The sequence below is a fragment of the Dermacentor albipictus genome, chromosome 1 (assembly GCF_038994185.2).
Source record: "Dermacentor albipictus isolate Rhodes 1998 colony chromosome 1, USDA_Dalb.pri_finalv2, whole genome shotgun sequence".
NCBI lineage: Eukaryota > Metazoa > Arthropoda > Arachnida > Ixodida > Ixodidae > Dermacentor > Dermacentor albipictus.
This window is the reverse complement of record NC_091821.1, coordinates 507,428,363-507,445,520: the sequence shown is the minus strand read 5'-3', so window position 1 is coordinate 507,445,520 and position 17,158 is coordinate 507,428,363. Positions and strand designations below refer to the sequence as shown.

General features: G+C 46.8%; 1 protein-coding gene across 3 annotated transcripts in view; it reads left to right on the top strand.

Annotated features, from left to right (window-relative positions):
- Positions 1-17,158, top strand: part of Lrch (Leucine-rich-repeats and calponin homology domain protein) — a 205,513-nt gene that overhangs the window by 127,142 nt on the left and 61,213 nt on the right. For all 3 annotated transcript variants that reach the window (XM_065439258.1, XM_065439257.1, XM_065439256.1), the window contains one exon: positions 12,611-12,688. In XM_065439258.1, coding sequence (XP_065295330.1) covers positions 12,611-12,688 — 78 coding nt within the window. The remainder of the gene's footprint in view (positions 1-12,610; positions 12,689-17,158) is intronic.

Here is a 17,158-nt window from a genome sequence, read left to right as displayed (position 1 = left end):
GCTGTGCAAGTACAAATGTGAGCCAACATTGTCCTTGGGGTACACCTGGCGTGCACTGGTCACAGCGGCAGCTCTGCAGACTCGACAGCCCAACTCCAGGCCAAGACTCCGGAAACGGCGACGCTGTAGTCGGAACGAGCAAGCGTCGCTTACGCCGACATGCCCTGCTCGCGAGAGCTGTTGCAGCTGTTGGTGACTACCGGCTCTTTTCCCTGCCGCCGAGGGTTGCGAGCTGGACACAGGGAGCCACTGAAGTCACGGCTCCGATGACTATGATATGACCAACATGTCTAATGACGGCTTGTTATGACCACAATTGATCACAAATGACGAAAAATGCTTAGTAGTTAGCAGTAATGACTAAAAAAAAGAACAAGAGGCAAGAAGAGAGAGGCGAATGAAAGGACGAAGAGTAGGCTTTCGCCGTTCACCTCTTCAGAGAGGTCTTACAAGACCCTGTAACATTTTATCACTAAGTTTGACAACATATAACTTCACTCAGAAATGGCCTCAAACAACAATTCATAACTTAAAACACACTGTGAACATTCAGTATCGATTCAGTGTGCTGTATGTTACCGTGCAAGTTGCTGTTAATTAGCTCATTAGGCCTTAAACAAAGAACATCCTCTTTTGGATATCATCAAAAATGTTTATCATAGGAAAAAAATAATTGCATTTCTGAAATCAGATGGTAAAATTACATGAACAGTGCAGATTTCATTAAAATTGTTTAAGAAACTAAAGTATTTAAAGTGCAAGACTGTCACGATCTTCAGCACGCATTTAGCTATGCAGTCAATACTCAACAAGCCTTCCATAGCGTTATGCTCCCCAGCCCTTCAAGGAAGTTTGAGGGTGATAAATTCTGCTCAATAAAATTAAGTCAAACGTTCTCCCTGGTGTTCAAAGCATCAGGGAGACATTACAAATGTTTAGAATGTTAGACATTCTAAACATTTTTGCCAATTTTCATAAAATCCATGAAGAAATAAGGAAGTTGATTTTCAAAGCCACACCTTTGGTAGCCTTCCCATTAAAAGGCCCTTCACCAGGTCTGGCCATTTTGAGCTGACAAGCGTAGAGCACACATTGCGTGATAACGATCGTGTCTGTGCAGTATTACATCGCTACGCGCTGTGGATAGATCTGAAATTTTATACTGAACGCCGTTTTTCCTTCTCCTCGCGGCTGCCGCGCTCCAAGCCAGACAGTGACATACTCGTGTTCCTGCGCCTACGTATTCGTGTCTGCCGTCTGATGTCGCTCGTGGTGACACGTGACTTTGAGAATTATTCAAGACAACATCTGTTATCTGTATGATCTGTTGCTTGAATTGATAAATTGAAGTTTAGAGAAATACTAAAACACACAAACTGAATGTCTGTGTGTTTTTTGTTTTACTTCACACCAAAGCAAGAGAGATGTACTTCTGCTTCGTCTGCATGTTCCCACAGTCGTGCGGTCACATGCACAGGTACCAAAACTGTGCCATTTTCTATCGGGTTCCAGCGCATGATTATGCTATGCACTCCGTTTGTACTGCCTCATTATCTGTGTAGCGCTGAATTATACCACTAGTCATGTTCGCTTATGCACAGCACACCAAATCGTGTGCTGCACAAACGAGACAACAGCTCGCATGCGACGTCGTCAGTGGAAATGCATAGCGTTCCTGACTGGAGAGAGCATCTTGGTTGGCAGTGAAGCCCGCCTGCTGAAATCATGGGTTCGCGTCACTGAAGTACTTCTATCTCGCCTATTAATGAGCCAATTTGAAAAATTTTTACGGTAGAACGCTTCCTAGAGGACATGTAACAACTTTCGGCGTATAACCAAAATTTTCTATGGGGCCTGCTGAGGGGCCCTTAAATGGAAAGGCTACCAAAAACAACTTTTTTGCTTTTTGGTGTATCTGAATGAAATTTTCAGGGCAAGTTCATATCACAAGCATTTGAAAAACTACCAAGTTTCATGGAGCTGTGTTTGCTGGTTCTCAAGTTACAGGAGTATACCGAAATACAATCGAACCTCGATATAACAAAGTTGTACTTGCAGTGAAAAACTTCATTAAATCACGAATTTCGTTAATTTGAGGTTTTTTCACAAATTTCCAGAGCATTCCGGCTGGATAATATCTCGTTAGTAAGCACTTATAAGCAAATTGCAAAAAGGTTGGGCCATAATAGTGCAGTTATGAGTGCCAGTGCATGTAGTGCAGATTGCACTGAGAGAAATGCATCAACATGGCTCAATGCATACGAGATTTGCATGTGTTGCACCACATAGTGCCATATATTTTCGACGCCATAGCTGACCGCACTTAGTGCTCGCAGCCAGCACCCACAAATTAGAAACAAGAGTGTAAAAAAATATGGATATTGGTCCTGAGCCAAAAAAAGAAAAGTCAGTTTCGCCAGAAAGGTGGAGCATTGATGGCGATAGCAAAGAGACTACACAAAGTTCGTAGTTTTATCGGTGTCATGCACGCTCAGGCAAACATTAACAGATCTCACTCGACGACCATGAACTCGCGATCACAACGCAGTGAGCACTTCGTACCGTATCTCGGAAGCTTGAAATTACACAACCGCCAATGCTAGACTTATGGGAACAACAAAATGCGCGTGAAGGCACCATCCATTTCACTTTGCTATGGAGCGTTTACCTTCAAGATCGATACAGCGTGTGGCCTGCGCGTAGACACATCTGATGATAAGAATGCTAAGAAAAAAAAAAAAAGGTGCGCATTCTTGCCGCACTCCCCCCAGCACGTGCTTGATCCATTACCGCACGTTCGTTCGTTTTCCATCCCTTTTGCGCAGGAGTAATTGTCATATTGACACATGTACATGTTTATCTTTCTCGGGTGACCACGTTTCACCGCTTAACAAATGTTATCATGCAGCGCAGGACGCACCTGCATGTATGTTATTGATGGTTATCGATGGAATGTTATCGATGGTTCCATCTGCTGTCTGTCACCGAACCTTGTGTAATCTGATTGCGTGTGTGCGCGTCGCGAATAATGTACAACTTTGTTGAAGGCACGCGGGTCCCAGCGATTACTCTGGAGCATTCGACGACCGATGTATAAAAGCCAACGCGCTTGACCCGCTGATCAGATTTTCACCGATCGCCGACTGTGTTCGCCGCTGTCACCGTTCTTTAAGTGCAGCCTCTTTTTGAGGGCACAAGTTCGCCCAATAAAACGCTAGTTTCGTCTTTCTCCAGTTTGGCTGCTTTCTGCACAGTCACTACCACGTGACATCTGGTGGAAATGCTTGTGCGTTCATGTACCGAACGCCCCCGCAAAGTCGCGATCCAAGCCCGAAGCCCGGGGACAAAACCAACATCCCCCAAGACCAGCGTGCTAGCCGCAGACTGCAAGGACTGCCCCCTGATCACGGACTTCTACCTGAGACGACAAAGAAAATCGTGGCCATAACAACACCAATGGCTGCCCCAGCGTCGCCCCGTTATCCTGCAACAACCTCGGGACCCACCGACCTTCCACGGAGCAGCTACAGAAGACCCGGAATCCTGGCTGGAGACCTACGAACAAATCATAACTTTCAACAACTGGGACTCCGATGACAAGCTGCAGCATGTATACTTCGCCTTAGAAGACGCCGCCAGAACGTGGTTTGAGAACCGGGAGCCAACCATGACAACATGGGACCTGTTCCGTAGCGGCTTCCTGCGCACCTTTACGAGCGTCGTGCGCAAGGAAAGGGCCGAAGCCATGCTGGACGCCCGAGTGCAGCTACCTAACGAGAACGTTGCCATATTCACGGAAAAAATGAACCGTCTGTTCCGCCACGCCAACCCGGATATGCCCGAGAAGAAAGTCCGCCTTCTCATGCGTGGTGTGAAGGAAGAACTTTTCGGCGCAATGATACGAAGCCCACCGAAGACCGTAGAAGAGTTCCTTCGCGAGGCCACCAGCATCGAGAAGACACTCGGAATGCGGAACCGGTAATTCAGCCGCCGTACAAACTCTACCAACTACACAGGATTTCAATCGCTGGCCACCGACGATCTGCGCGAGATTATCAGAGCGATCGTACGGGAAGAGCTGCAGAAGTTGTACCCTAGGTCGCAGCCTCAAGTAGCCTCATTCGCTGAAATCGTCAAAAATTAGCTCGAGCGATCCCTTGGAGTTCCTGAGGTGTAACCAGAATCACAGCAGCCCCAGCCGGAAGCGATGACCTACGCTGCCGTCGCCCGCCGCAAAGGCCCCCCTGCACAACCTCGCCAGGGAACAGGGACGCCACAATTCCGTCATCCACTGCCGCCGCGGCCAGCACGCCCGCCCATCAACCAGCACCGCTACGCGAGGAAGATGGACATTTGGCGCGTTCCTGACCACCGCCCACTCTGCTACCACTGCGGAGAAGCGGGTCAAGTCTACCGCCAATGCCCATACCGGGAAATGGGACTGCAAGGGTTCGCCATTAGCTTCAGTTCGCCATTAGCTTCAGTTCAACACGACGCAGCCGTGATCCGATGCCAAGACCTAATTGCAATGCCAGACAAAGAACCACCGACCTCGACGTGCTTCTTGACGGCCCCGCAGTTACCGCCTTAGTGGACACAGGGGCCGATTACTCCGTAATGAGTGGACACATTGCCGCCCAGTTGAAGAGATTACACCAACGAAAGACGACTTGACGACGCGATGTTCCAGCTTCAGTTCAACACGACGCAGCCGTGATCCGATGCCAAGACCTAATTGCAATGCCAGACAAAGAACCACCGACCTCGACGTGCTTCTTGACGGCCACGCAGTTACCGCCTTAGTGGACACAGGGACTGATTACTCCGTAATGAGTGGACACATTGCCGCCCAGTTGAAGAAAGTTAAAACTGCATGGGAAGGCCCTCAAATTCGGGCCGCTGGAGGACATCTCATCAGGCCGACTGGAATCTGCACGGCAAGAATTACCGTTCATGACCGGACTTACCCTGCCACCTTTGTTATCCTCTAACAGTGTTCACGAGACGTCATTTTCGGCATGGACTTCCTGAACAAACGCGGCGCAATCATCGACCTGAAGTCGAAGTCGGTAACACTGTCGGAAGATCAAGTGATAACGCCGGAGAGCTCTCGTAGTCACCATGCCTTAAGCGTGCTCGAAAGTCAAGTCAGCATCCCGCCTCGCTCTAGCTTTGTCATTTCCGTCGGCACCAAAACACCTGCCAACATAGAAGGCGTCATCAAGGGTGACAAACGTCTACTGCTGGACCGTGAAATTTGCGTCGCAAGAAGGATCGCTTGACTGCATGGAGGGAAAACTGAAGTCTTGCTGACAAACTTCAGCCAGGAGTTCAAGCACGTCAACAAGGGCAACACAATCGTGTACATCGAGGAAATTCTGGAAACCAGTCTCTCGGATTCCGCCACATCTACCCCGACGACCATGGTTCCTGAACCAGACTACAACATTAATCCAAGTCTCCCGTGATTAAGCAACAGCAGCTCAGAGGTGTGCTACAAAGGCTGCTTTTCGACGTCATCGAGGATTAGACAAACACCAGTTGCCAAGCATCGCATAATCATCGGGGAGTACGCTCGACCACTCTGCCAGAGCCCTTACCAAGTTTCACCGCGAGAATGTGAAGCTATAAAAGAACAAGTTGACGAAATTCTGCCCGACGACATCATCCAGTTGTCGAAAAGCCCGTAAGCATCCCCTGTTGTCTTGGTGAAGAAAAAGGACGGAACCTTACGTTTCTGCGTCGATCATCGTCGACTGAACAAAATCACAAAGAAGGATGTATACCCTCTACCACGGACAGAGGACGCATTAGCTCGGCTCTGCAAGGCAAAATACTTCTCGTCGATGGATCTCAAGTCTGGCTACTGGCAAATAGAAGTCGGCGAGAGAGATCGCTAAAAGACCGCCTTCATCACGTCAGTCACTACCACATGACAATATTTATCAATGCGGCAAATGACGCAACTGTGTTTCCTGCCTGCCGCGTCCTGGTGCGCGCTTTGACAGCAATTTTGCCACTCAAACTTTTCATGCAGAAGGACGCTTGAAATAACTTTTGCCTCAGTCAACGTAGTTCTTTTGCTATATTTACTAGCCATGCAGGCTCCAAGTACATTTCATTTATTTGTTTCTTTCTGTACAGGAACAGAAATGGAAGATGACTAAAATGGCCAAAACTTCCTCAAATTTAAACTGTGTCTCGAAGTTTCTTAGTTAAATCACTAAAAATAAATACATTCTATGCTCATTACGATGAGCCCACATACAACAGACTTTCGGATATAACTGACCATATTTCAGCCTTAGTTTGTTCTACCTATTTTATTAGTGCAACGAAGTTCGCTTCTAATGGACCGCACTACCATGGACTATTGGCTACAGCGGACGAAATTACCGGCAATTTTTTTTTCAGAATCGGGTGTATAAAACATACTTCTGCCATGTCAACACAGGTTGACAACTGACTTGTGAGGATCAGCCAACAATTGCTGCTCAATATTGGGCACGCGAGGGAGGGAGGAAAGCGGTACGGAAGCGTGCCGCTGTATTCTGCGCACAAGGCATGGAGGGAAGAGGCAAGAGAGAGGGGCATTCTACTCCGGCGGCAGCTGCTTACGCAAGGCCGCCGTATCTTGAAAACGATTGGCGATGCAGACGAAGTGCGCCCAGTGCCGGTAACTTCATATGCGTTGTGCTTTCGATGTTTACTTCGTGTTTAAGCGAGAGGCAGCACAAAGGTCAATTTGCTCGCTGCTGCTGCCACGCTTATCTTGCCTAATTTGCTGCCACAGTAGATAGCAGTTTCGCCAACAGTTTCGCACACACTGTCTTATATATTTTTATTTTTTATTTTTTACTTTGAACATTTGTCACTTTCTCTTTGCAGTAAAGTTGGTAAACATCGCAACCAAAGTTTCAGAAGTGAGGCGTTTCGAATGTTACGGATTTTGGATAAAACTGACATTTTTTATTGGATTATCAGGTTCCACTGTAACGAGAGTCGACTGTACACTGTTTTCTATGCAACTAAGATCCCAGAAATTAAAGTAGTTTGTTACATCATGAATTTAGTTAAATCGAGGTTTATTATATTGAGATTTAAGTGTACTTTGTATGGGTCTCTTAGGCAAGGCCTCGAGAATATGCGAATTGTGCTGGCACCATGAAATTCATTTTGCTGATTCCTGGATGAGTACCTCAGGGCAAGATGGAGCCTTTTTTTAAATCTTTTTGACAAACATTTCTGCACAACATTCAATTTAGCGTTGTTGATTAGACTTGGAATTGTCAAATTTTAGTTGTGCATACAAATTCCTGACACAATATATAGAAAAAACAGGTTTGTTTTGCCCTCAGAAATGTATTGAGGTACAGAGTAAAAAAAATACCCGATAGAGATCTGATAAACAGTTCCCAAGATATAGCTGGTGTGACCAGCCACAGCAGGCAATAAATTCAAGTTGAGAAAATGGCCCTTGAAAGTCGCATACACATTTTTAGGCCTAAAATGACCTTGCAGAATAGCTATAAGTGTCTTTGCACACTTTTTTCCGCTGCTGTTTCTTCTCCTGGCTTCATTTTCTGGTCTAGTCCATGTGCAGGCTGCCATCACCAAGGCTGATACAATCAGGACACCAAGCACGCTTGCAAGGATGCATTATTGTAATGATGGTGCAGTAGATAAGTTGCTGGGGGTGTCAACACGATTGTTACCTTGTACCGATAGAACAAAAGCTGTGTTGTCGAAGGAGTCGACATAATTGTTGTTGGCAGCCTACTTCGCTATGCAAACACACGAAACGCTTGTGCATACCGAACCACAGACTCAACACAAGTAGCTTTGCTCCACGCATATTGTCCAAAGATGCAAGGATCAGGCAGGTTACATGAAACTTTTCAAGTATAAGGCACAACAAGAGATCGTAAAGATGGTGAAAACCTGAGAAAGTGCGGTGAGCAATCGCAACACCAACGAAAAGTGTAGCGGAGCCAACAAAGACAAGCAGCAATGAAGCAAACAAACAGTTGCGGCAGGTGACGCACGAGAAGGGAGCGGGGGTTCTGTTGAAGGAGGCCATCGCGCACGCGGAGCAGCCAGTGGCAGCCACATTGCCCCACTTGCTTGAGGAGCGCGCACATTATCCAGTCACAGCTTGTGGGATCCTCACCCGTGCTCTTGGGACAAAGGAATGACAACACAGTACAAACAATCACAAGGGCATTTATTGCACCTTTCATAGATCGATGCCTGCTAGCCAAGTTGCTATCCACAAAGCATGCCGATGGGTGTGCGACAAATCGCGGAAGTTCGGCTCACCACGACTGGATAACGAGCGTATATGTTCGCCCCATGCTGGATCCCAACACCTGGTCATTTGCACGTTCGGTCACGCGAACGGTGGCACGTTTGTACGACGCCTCACGAAACGGTCTCGCAGAAGCATGGATCGGAGCACGCGCGGAACGTCCGCGCTGCTTGACGACCTCGAACCAAAGAGGAAGCGCCTTGTCCTCCCGCGCCCATGTAACCCCGCCGGTAGGCGGCGTTAGCAGTGCAACACTCGCACCATCTCTCGTACTGCGCCTCAACCAGACCGACTGCCGCGGGTATCACTCAGGCCACGTGGCGAAGCCGGAATGCAGGGGATGGGAGTTATGCAGAAAAACAATGTATCATGGGACGCGTGAGAGTCGCGCATCCCCACAAGTTTCACATTCGAGATGTGGGGAACTCTAAACCCCCCCTCCGCCCAATCACAAGTGAATCACGCTTTGGCCACTCCGCTGTCGCTGGTGCCAAAGGCAGCCAGAAAAAGTGCAGGAATTTGCAAACAAAACAAGGCCAAGATGGCACCAATTGGTTAGATGGCATAGGAACGGCACTCACTCGAATTTCGGTTTTATTCCAGCGCTTACTTGCCGCTGCTGCTGCTCAGTATATATTTGACTTGAAGTAGTTTTATGATGAATAAGGTGTGCTTAATTACAGAAAAGGTAGTTTATGACATATACAGCCCGAATATGTGGTTTTAAATATAAGGGGGGGGCCTGCATTTTAACCCTTTGAAGGTTTTTGCCGTAAATGTACGGCGGCGGTTTTCTGTCCCGCAGGGTCTTCGCCATACGGGTACGGTTCCGACCCTCCGTTTGAAATTTCGCGCCATAATGACGATGCGGGCTCACCGAGAGGTGCTGCCACCTCTTAGCACTTACAAGAAGCGTTTGAAATTTGCGCTACCTTCTTGGGGAGATAAACAGAACTGATTGCTAGCTTCAGCGCGTCGCTCAGACTGTGGCAACGCCCCTTTGGCGGTTTCGGTTTCGCCGCGTGATTGCAACGGAGGCACGCGAAACATCGTTTTCTTTGTCTGCACTCTCTTGCAGGGAGGTGGAAGTTGAATTCTATCTTGATTGGCGCTGCTCTTAGCTTGTTTATCAGCGACGTTCGCGATCGCAAGGTATTCTTGCTCTCAGTGGCAACGCGCTTTCGCGGTTTCGGTTCCGCCGCGTGATCGCAACAGAGGCGCGCGAAACGTGCTTTTTCTCTTTGTCGGCACGCTCTCGCAGGGGTGGCGGAAGTTGATTTTTATCTTGATTGGCACTGCTCTTAGCTTGTTTATCACAATCGCTCACGAGGTATTCTCGCTCTCCGCGGCAACGCGCTTACGCGAGAGGGTGCCTCAGACCTCTGCCCAAGGCAGCCGCACGCAGAGATGTCATGTGTGCGCCAACACAACTCCTTGCTCCAAGAAAACAGACATGCATTTTAGGTGTGCAGACTGCGCTAAGGCGCTGTGCGTATACCCGTGTTTCAAGGAGTACCACGCTCGGAAGTACTATTGACCATTTTGCAGTTCTGAGTGATGCCGACACCAAAATACTGTTCCTAATTATTTTTTAGTATTAATTCCCGACTTTATACGTTTTGTACATTCAAGATCCGCAGTAAAGTAATTTGACCACCTGGGAAAGTTTTTTTCAAGATAATTCGACCCTCAAAGGGTTAAAACTTTTGTTTAAGTCAATTAATTGTGATAAAACTTGCTGAGTTAATGTATTTCAGTGTGCTAGTTCTAAATATACATTCAACTTTCTTGCAAAAGTAGGTCTCTTTCCCGAAATGGAAGAAATTCAGCTTTATTGCATAATTTGCTTGAAGGCGAGCTATCTTCCAAACTATACTGGCATAATAAATATCGACACATGAAAATGATGTGGAACTAACAAAAAGTGCAAATAAGCATGTATGGAGTTCTAACCCAATCTTATATCAAATGAGAACATTGCAAGCTTCAGTAAGAGAAATCCATCTAACTGCTAAAAAAGGAATCATTTTTTCAGAAATGTTTTAATATGTGCAACAATGGTATTTTGCTCATTTGCACTCCACACAGCTTCGCCCTTCTGGCAAAAAATAATTGCAGTGATAGCACGAGTAGAAGCAGAGATAACGCACCTCCAATACAGCATCATCATCAAAATTGTTGTTTTGAGAAAACACCGAAAAACATTTCACAACTGATATATTGAAATAAAGTTTGAAAAAACGGCACCAAAGTCCATCAGTAGGCACTAGGTATAATTAATGGACATTTGGCCGTTGCCGGTCGACGACATAGCATGCACTGCGAGCACGTTCACTTCAAAAGGACTACATGTTTTCGGGCCCTACCCGTAAGCTCCATCCCGACACAACTTCACCGCAGATTTCGCAAACCACAGTGAGTTTAGTAGCGAGACAGTAAGCCTGATCGCTCCATACCAGCTACGTTGTGGGGAGCACACGCGCCCATCTTCCCCCGCGCCGTCGCGTCGAGCGCCGGCATAGACCGGGGAGAGGCGCACTGTGCCCTCTCCCGATTCTCCATCGCTCTCGCGACGCGCGCGCACCCTTCCACCCTCACTCGCGGGCGGGTAGCTTACGGGCGAGGAGGACATTCCCCTCGCCCAGGCAAAAAGGTACAAAACAGCGCGACCGGGGGAGACGCTCTCTCTCTGAGGCCGGACCCCTAACCTGCCGGACTGGAGTACTGCTGCAACCCGTGAGTGACCACGTTGCCTGACTATCCCGGGCAACGAGGCCAGCCTATTTATTACTATTACAGAGAGGACATCCCTCTGCCAGTGTCCTTTATTGCCAGTAGCAATAAACGTTCTTACAATTGACGCCGCTGGTTGCCTTATTCGTTCGAACCCGACGTAGCCGCGATTCCCGCGCTACGGGTTGGGGAGTAACACAAAGCGACTGCGTGGGGCTAGATCCGGAGCTCGCCTTCAGCCCTAGCCGCACACAGAGTGGAACCCCCACAACGTAGAACCACCGCAAATATTACACGAGAAAACGTCAAGAAGATTGTTCACTGCTGCAAGTCCGATGACAATGCACGGAGTAGCGGGTCTCACGAACGAGGCTGTTGCACTATCGGTGGTCGGATCTTTAAGAAAACACCAAACTTTCACCCCGTGGCCGTCGTAGATGCATTCCTGTCGAGCGTAGCTTTCTCACGTGCTCTTATCTTATCCACTTCATCTTCAATTACAACAGCCATGTTCAATTCTTACGTGAGCGTAACCGGTGTGTGGATATCCATGATCTGGCAAAGCAGTTAGGTGTCAATGTTTGGCAGTGGTACGACTTCAGCGGCAACCTGCCAGGTATCCTGTGCCGACTGCGACGACGGGATCGCTTTGGGAAGTATATCGCGTCTCTTACATCTCTGTCTGTAACGGTTCACAGAACGAAACTCTGTCAGACCTCCAGCATACCCAGCGTCACAGTCATGAGACTAACACAAAATGGCAGCTGTTTCTGTCATTTGAGCCACGAGTGGTTTGCGCGCTCGTGGTCCTTGGAACCAATCATGACTTGCCATTGTGGTCACATGCTCAAACTGACCAATAATAGCATGCGCCACGAATTTCTTTTTCTTTTTTTTCTCTTTTTTTTTTTTTTTTTTTTTTTTTTGTGCCGGCAGAGCCGGCATTATTGCCGACTGATGAATAAAGAAAGCCATAAACGTGAGCTTTCGAACGATACCAAAATGGCGCTGGCAGAGCGTGTAATTAACAAGTTATGCGCGATGAAAATCAGGCACGATTTGTCCCCAATTTAAAGGGCAACGCTTGCAGATTCGCTTCTTTAGGTGACGATAACGGAAGAACTACACGGTATTTCGTAACCAAATTTCGTAGATAGGCGCAGAAATGCGTTAGGAATGCGGAAAATACAAATTGAAAATTCGAATTTTGGGGCCAATTTTCTGTCTCAAAGACCCGGGCCCCCCTTAATATAGGACTTAATAATGGCGTGATGACTGCAGTGTTCATCGTGATGGTTTAGCTCACATAATGATGAAGCCCCATTGTCTAGGCATTAAGAGGCCTTACTTTTTGTTGTAAAGTGAACAATTCTCCTTAGATTCACAGTTGGAAAGCAAGTTCAGAAGCACAAAGAGTAATTGTGAGTGAATCTTCCAGTGTGCCATCAGCAGGAAAGGTTTGTCATGAAAAGCTGCATGGCTCTCCACATCTTGTTTGTCAAGGGCAGTCTCCTGACGAGAGTTGACAGCTGTTCCTGACACCCTTTATGCTCCCTCTTGTCCTTGCAGCCCAAGCTCACTCTGGCCAAGTGTCGACGCAATGTGGAAAACTTCCTGAGTGCTTGCCGCCAGCTAGGAGTGCCTGAGGTGAGTGAAGGCTATGTCTCCTCCCATTCATCTCGCCTCAAATTAGATTGGTATGACGGGACCTGCAATGTGGCACTGCTTACTCTACAGCACACCACAGGTGCATGGCATTATTGAGCAGAAGCTTCCACGCATGGTTCAACGTGATAAAGAGCTGTTTAGTCTACTGTGTAAGCCTCTAGGTGACTCTTACATTTAGAGTTGTGCGCATGGAAAAAAAAATCATTCTTTTGCACGAACAGTATTTTTTCCTAGGCCTTTTTGTTGCCAGCTGCAGTGATGCACAACTGCTTGCTTTTGTCTTAAACCATGTTTCGGCATTCATCATTTGTTTCAAGGCTATTGGAGCAGCACCTCAGAACTTTGATGCATTTGAGTTAACCTCACACGGTATTATTTCGACCAGTGTGTCACAGAATTTGAAAACAAACAAGGAGACAAGAACATGTGTTCAATTCAAAATACAGAAAAACCCCTTCTAATATGTTTTGAACATAAAGAAAAAGAACATAATACCCTGGAAACATTTTGTCAATGCTCACACTCTTGTGCCAAGTTGTGCCGAACGAGATTTCCTGCACCATCCTGATAAAAAAAGCACGATTTTGCACTAAGGTACTCAAAAATTAGCAGTTGTGCAATATGCATGTGGCTGCAATGGTCTGCAGGCACACACAGCACGCATGTCTAAAGCGGCTTAATAAATCAAACACCCCGTTGTCTATACGTCCCAACCGATAATTCAACCTCGATGGGGACCGCCAAGAAATCAGGAGTCACAAACATCCAAATTCACCAGAAAACAACGGACGTTATTCTGCAAGTGGCTAAAAAAGTGCCGACATTGAAACTCTTGACGGTAAATGTTTTAAAATTTTCCTTGTTTGCTCCAAATAATTCCAAAATTCTGAATGCTGGAACTTGAATCGATTTGAATACTGAACAGCATAGTATTTGGTCGAATACAGTATGTCCTCGTTGATGTGATCCTGTTACGTGCAGTTTCTCGGCACCAGCGTTCGCGATCAAGAACAGAAAAAGTTAATCAGTGCATTTACACTTCTTTTTTTACTGGTTTATACAGTCTCGGAAAACCACCTTTCGTCACTAACGTTCGTTACATGAGCAAACTGCGATCGCATGATATGTGTTTCGGCCGCTAGATCCTGTGTAAACAAGAAAAGTCAGGACGAGTATGTGATCAAGTACAGTAGCCGCCCGCACAGCAACTTCCCTGCAGAATGTCACATGACATACAGGCTTGTCCCAAGCCTGTACGTCATGACAAGCCTGCACAAAATGGAGAAAAAGTCATTTGGAGCACAATGTGTTCCAAAATTAATAGTTGAGGGTATGGTAGTCTTAGATTTTTTTTTTTGCGACATGGCTTTTTTTATTTCTCATTTTCTTATGAGGTGCCTGTACAACAGGCATCTAGACTGTGAACGAGTTGAATCACTAATTCTGAAAAGCCACACTCAAAAAGCAAGAATGTCACACCCCGAATTGCGTTTGAAAAGACGTAGTAAAAAAAATTGCTGAATTTAAATAGACCTAGTAGTCGCAAAGAAATGAGCAGGACAAGCTAAGCAGAAGGCAAGAAAAACAGTTATGAGAAAACGGCTTGCAAAGTTGTACTTTCGATTTTATTTTATCAAAAGGCACTAGAACTGTAGTCATTGATGTCCTATCAAGTGTGGGGTTCTTGAAGTGTTTTGCCCTCAGTCTGAAGTGCTTTGCTTGTCTTTGTCTCCCAAGACATCCTTCTCTTCTGCTCTGTGAAGAGCATTTTGGCCAGGTTGCAGACCAAATGTTGCACAATATGCCACAAAAGCACAGTGGTCTAAGAATTGTATTTGCATTCTATCCTGTTGTCGGCTGTCTCTTATGGAGCAGGGAGGCTTAGCCCTTAGCATTACTCACATAATGTCCCTATCGCATTCAATGGTATGTTTTCGTCTAAGAATTGTATTTGCATTCTATCCTGTTGTCGGCTGTCTCTTATGGAGCAGGGAGGCTTAGCCCTTAGCATTACTCACATAATGTCCCTATCGCATTCAATGGTATGTTTTCGTCTTTTTGTAGCAATGACCAGATGACTAAACAAAGGCTTTCACCAGCATTTTGAATTATTTTTGCTAGACAACAGCTGAGGATCTGCACATTAGAAAGGCACTGGTACGCGGTGTTGCAATGCCAGTTAGTGGAACCGCTGTTTACTTCTGGCGGCATTATTTCTGGGTAGCAGGGCCTTTTCCCCCGGCCGCAGGCGTTTGAGAGACCATCGAGACCGGGTAAGGGTGAGACGATTACAAGTGTGAAACTGTTTATTTCATCATAATGAAGCAGGGGAAAGAAAGAGACAAGAATATAAAAATTATGGCAGGGGTCATCACGCAATGACTGTCGAAGGTAATGCCAATAGCATTCAAGCAATGTAGCAGGAGACTATTCCCGAAGTGACTTTTAACTTCTGTAATAGTAATTCTGAGAATTTCGTTGCTTCGGCAATATGCCACATACTGCGATATCGTCCAACCTTGCTTTGGCACTCATTTGCCAAGATCACCATGTGCATGGTGGCGTGATGACAATTGTGTGACGGGGACGCAATGACATTGGAATGACAAAGAAGGAATGATATTGATGGGACAGCAATGGCACAACAATGAAATCTGGATTCTTAAATTGTGACTATAGTGTAAAAACAACAGTGTGGCAACGATAGCATGAGAACAATGAGATGACGACCACCAAATGAAGAAGCTGGAATGACGACATCAACACAACCACAATGTCATGAGGACGATGGTGTAACAACGGATGCATGAGAGCATCTGTTTGGTGACGACGCAATGACCACCATGGCATGCCAACGGCAGCTTTGTCTTTCTCTACCACACCAATTGTGAATTGTTAGCCCACTAACAATTGTTTTTTAAATGCGACTTTCGAGGCTTTCCGCGCCACTCATGGACACACTGCACCATCGGACATGAAGGAGGAAAACTATACTTTTGTTTTCTAAGCAGTTCTATATTTTCCTGCTAGGCAGTGATTTTTGAACGCGCTTTGAAGTTCCGCAATTGTCAAAGTAGAAAGCATAAATGGCCGCCTGCTATCAGTGGTTTGAAATGCCGCTTTCTTAGACCTTCCACACTGCTCATGGACATAGTGCACCATTTGATGTGAAGGAGAACTATATTTTTGTTTTCTAAGCAGTTTGATTTTTTCCTGCCAGGCGGTACTTTTTGAACGTGCTGTGAACTTTTTCGATCATGAAAGTAGAAAGCAAAAAAATCTCGGGATTCTGCTGTGTCTGCGGCTGATTTTATTGATGGATCGAGCCCCCGCAGGGGCGTCTGCGTCAGCAGGCGTTTGGTGTGTTGCGACACCACGTACAGACATCTTAGTTGAAATCAAGAAAAAGAAATGGGCGTGGGCAGGACATGTAATGAGGAGGGAAGATAACCGATGGTCACTAAGGGTTACGGACTAGATCCCAAGGAAAGGGAAGCGTAGCAGGGGGCGGCAGAAAGTTAGGTGGGCGGATGAGATTAAGAAGTTTGCAGGGACGGCATGGCCACAATTAGTACATGACCGGGGTTGTTGGAGAAATATGGGAGAGGCCTTTGCCCTGCAGTGGGCATAACCAGGCTGATGATGATGACACCACGTACCCGAGCACACGAGGGTTGGACCCTCCCGCGTGTAGCTGTGCGCGGCTTTGCCGTGTCCGGGGAAAGGGGGATCCTGGGGGTTGAGCCGATGCCGGGTGTTTGGACTTTTAAGGCCCCCCGGCGGACGCAACACACCTCTTTGGCCTCTGCTTCACGTAGACGGCACCCCCGGACTGACCCACTCGGGGGAAATCGGCAGTCGGCTCTTCCTGTCCCTCTCTCTCCTCAAACCTTCGTCTTTATCTCTCACTTCGTGATCTTTCCTGTCTTCTTCTCTCTTCCAGTTACTTCCTTTCTCCACGGCGGCAAGGGTTAACCTTGTGTGAATAGCCAACCTAGGTTAATTCATATTTGGTTATAGTGGTAATGTACAGCTGGCGTTTGCAGGCCGTGTTTCACAGGCCCTGCAGCGTCCCCTTGTAGGACTCCACAGTGGGTGGCTGGCGTTACTGCCGAAATTACAATCTCTTATGGCTTCTTCTCTCCCCCCACTACCTGATCGCTCCCTGAAGAGGGGGCGCACCGATGATGTCTTAGAATTTTTTGCCCGTCAAAAAGAAATTTTCCTCGATTCCATGTAGTCCACTCTGAAACACCAAACAAACCCGTTTGAACAATCTCACCATTCCTCATGTCCAAGTCTCTGACCCAAGTTTTTTGTACCGGTTACAAAGCATCCAGAATGGCAAGCGGTGATCTCCTCTTGGAGCTCCGCAACTTGAAGCAATATGAAAAGCTACCCAATCTAGTATCATTTGGCGACGCCAAAGTAACAGTAACACCGCGTCAT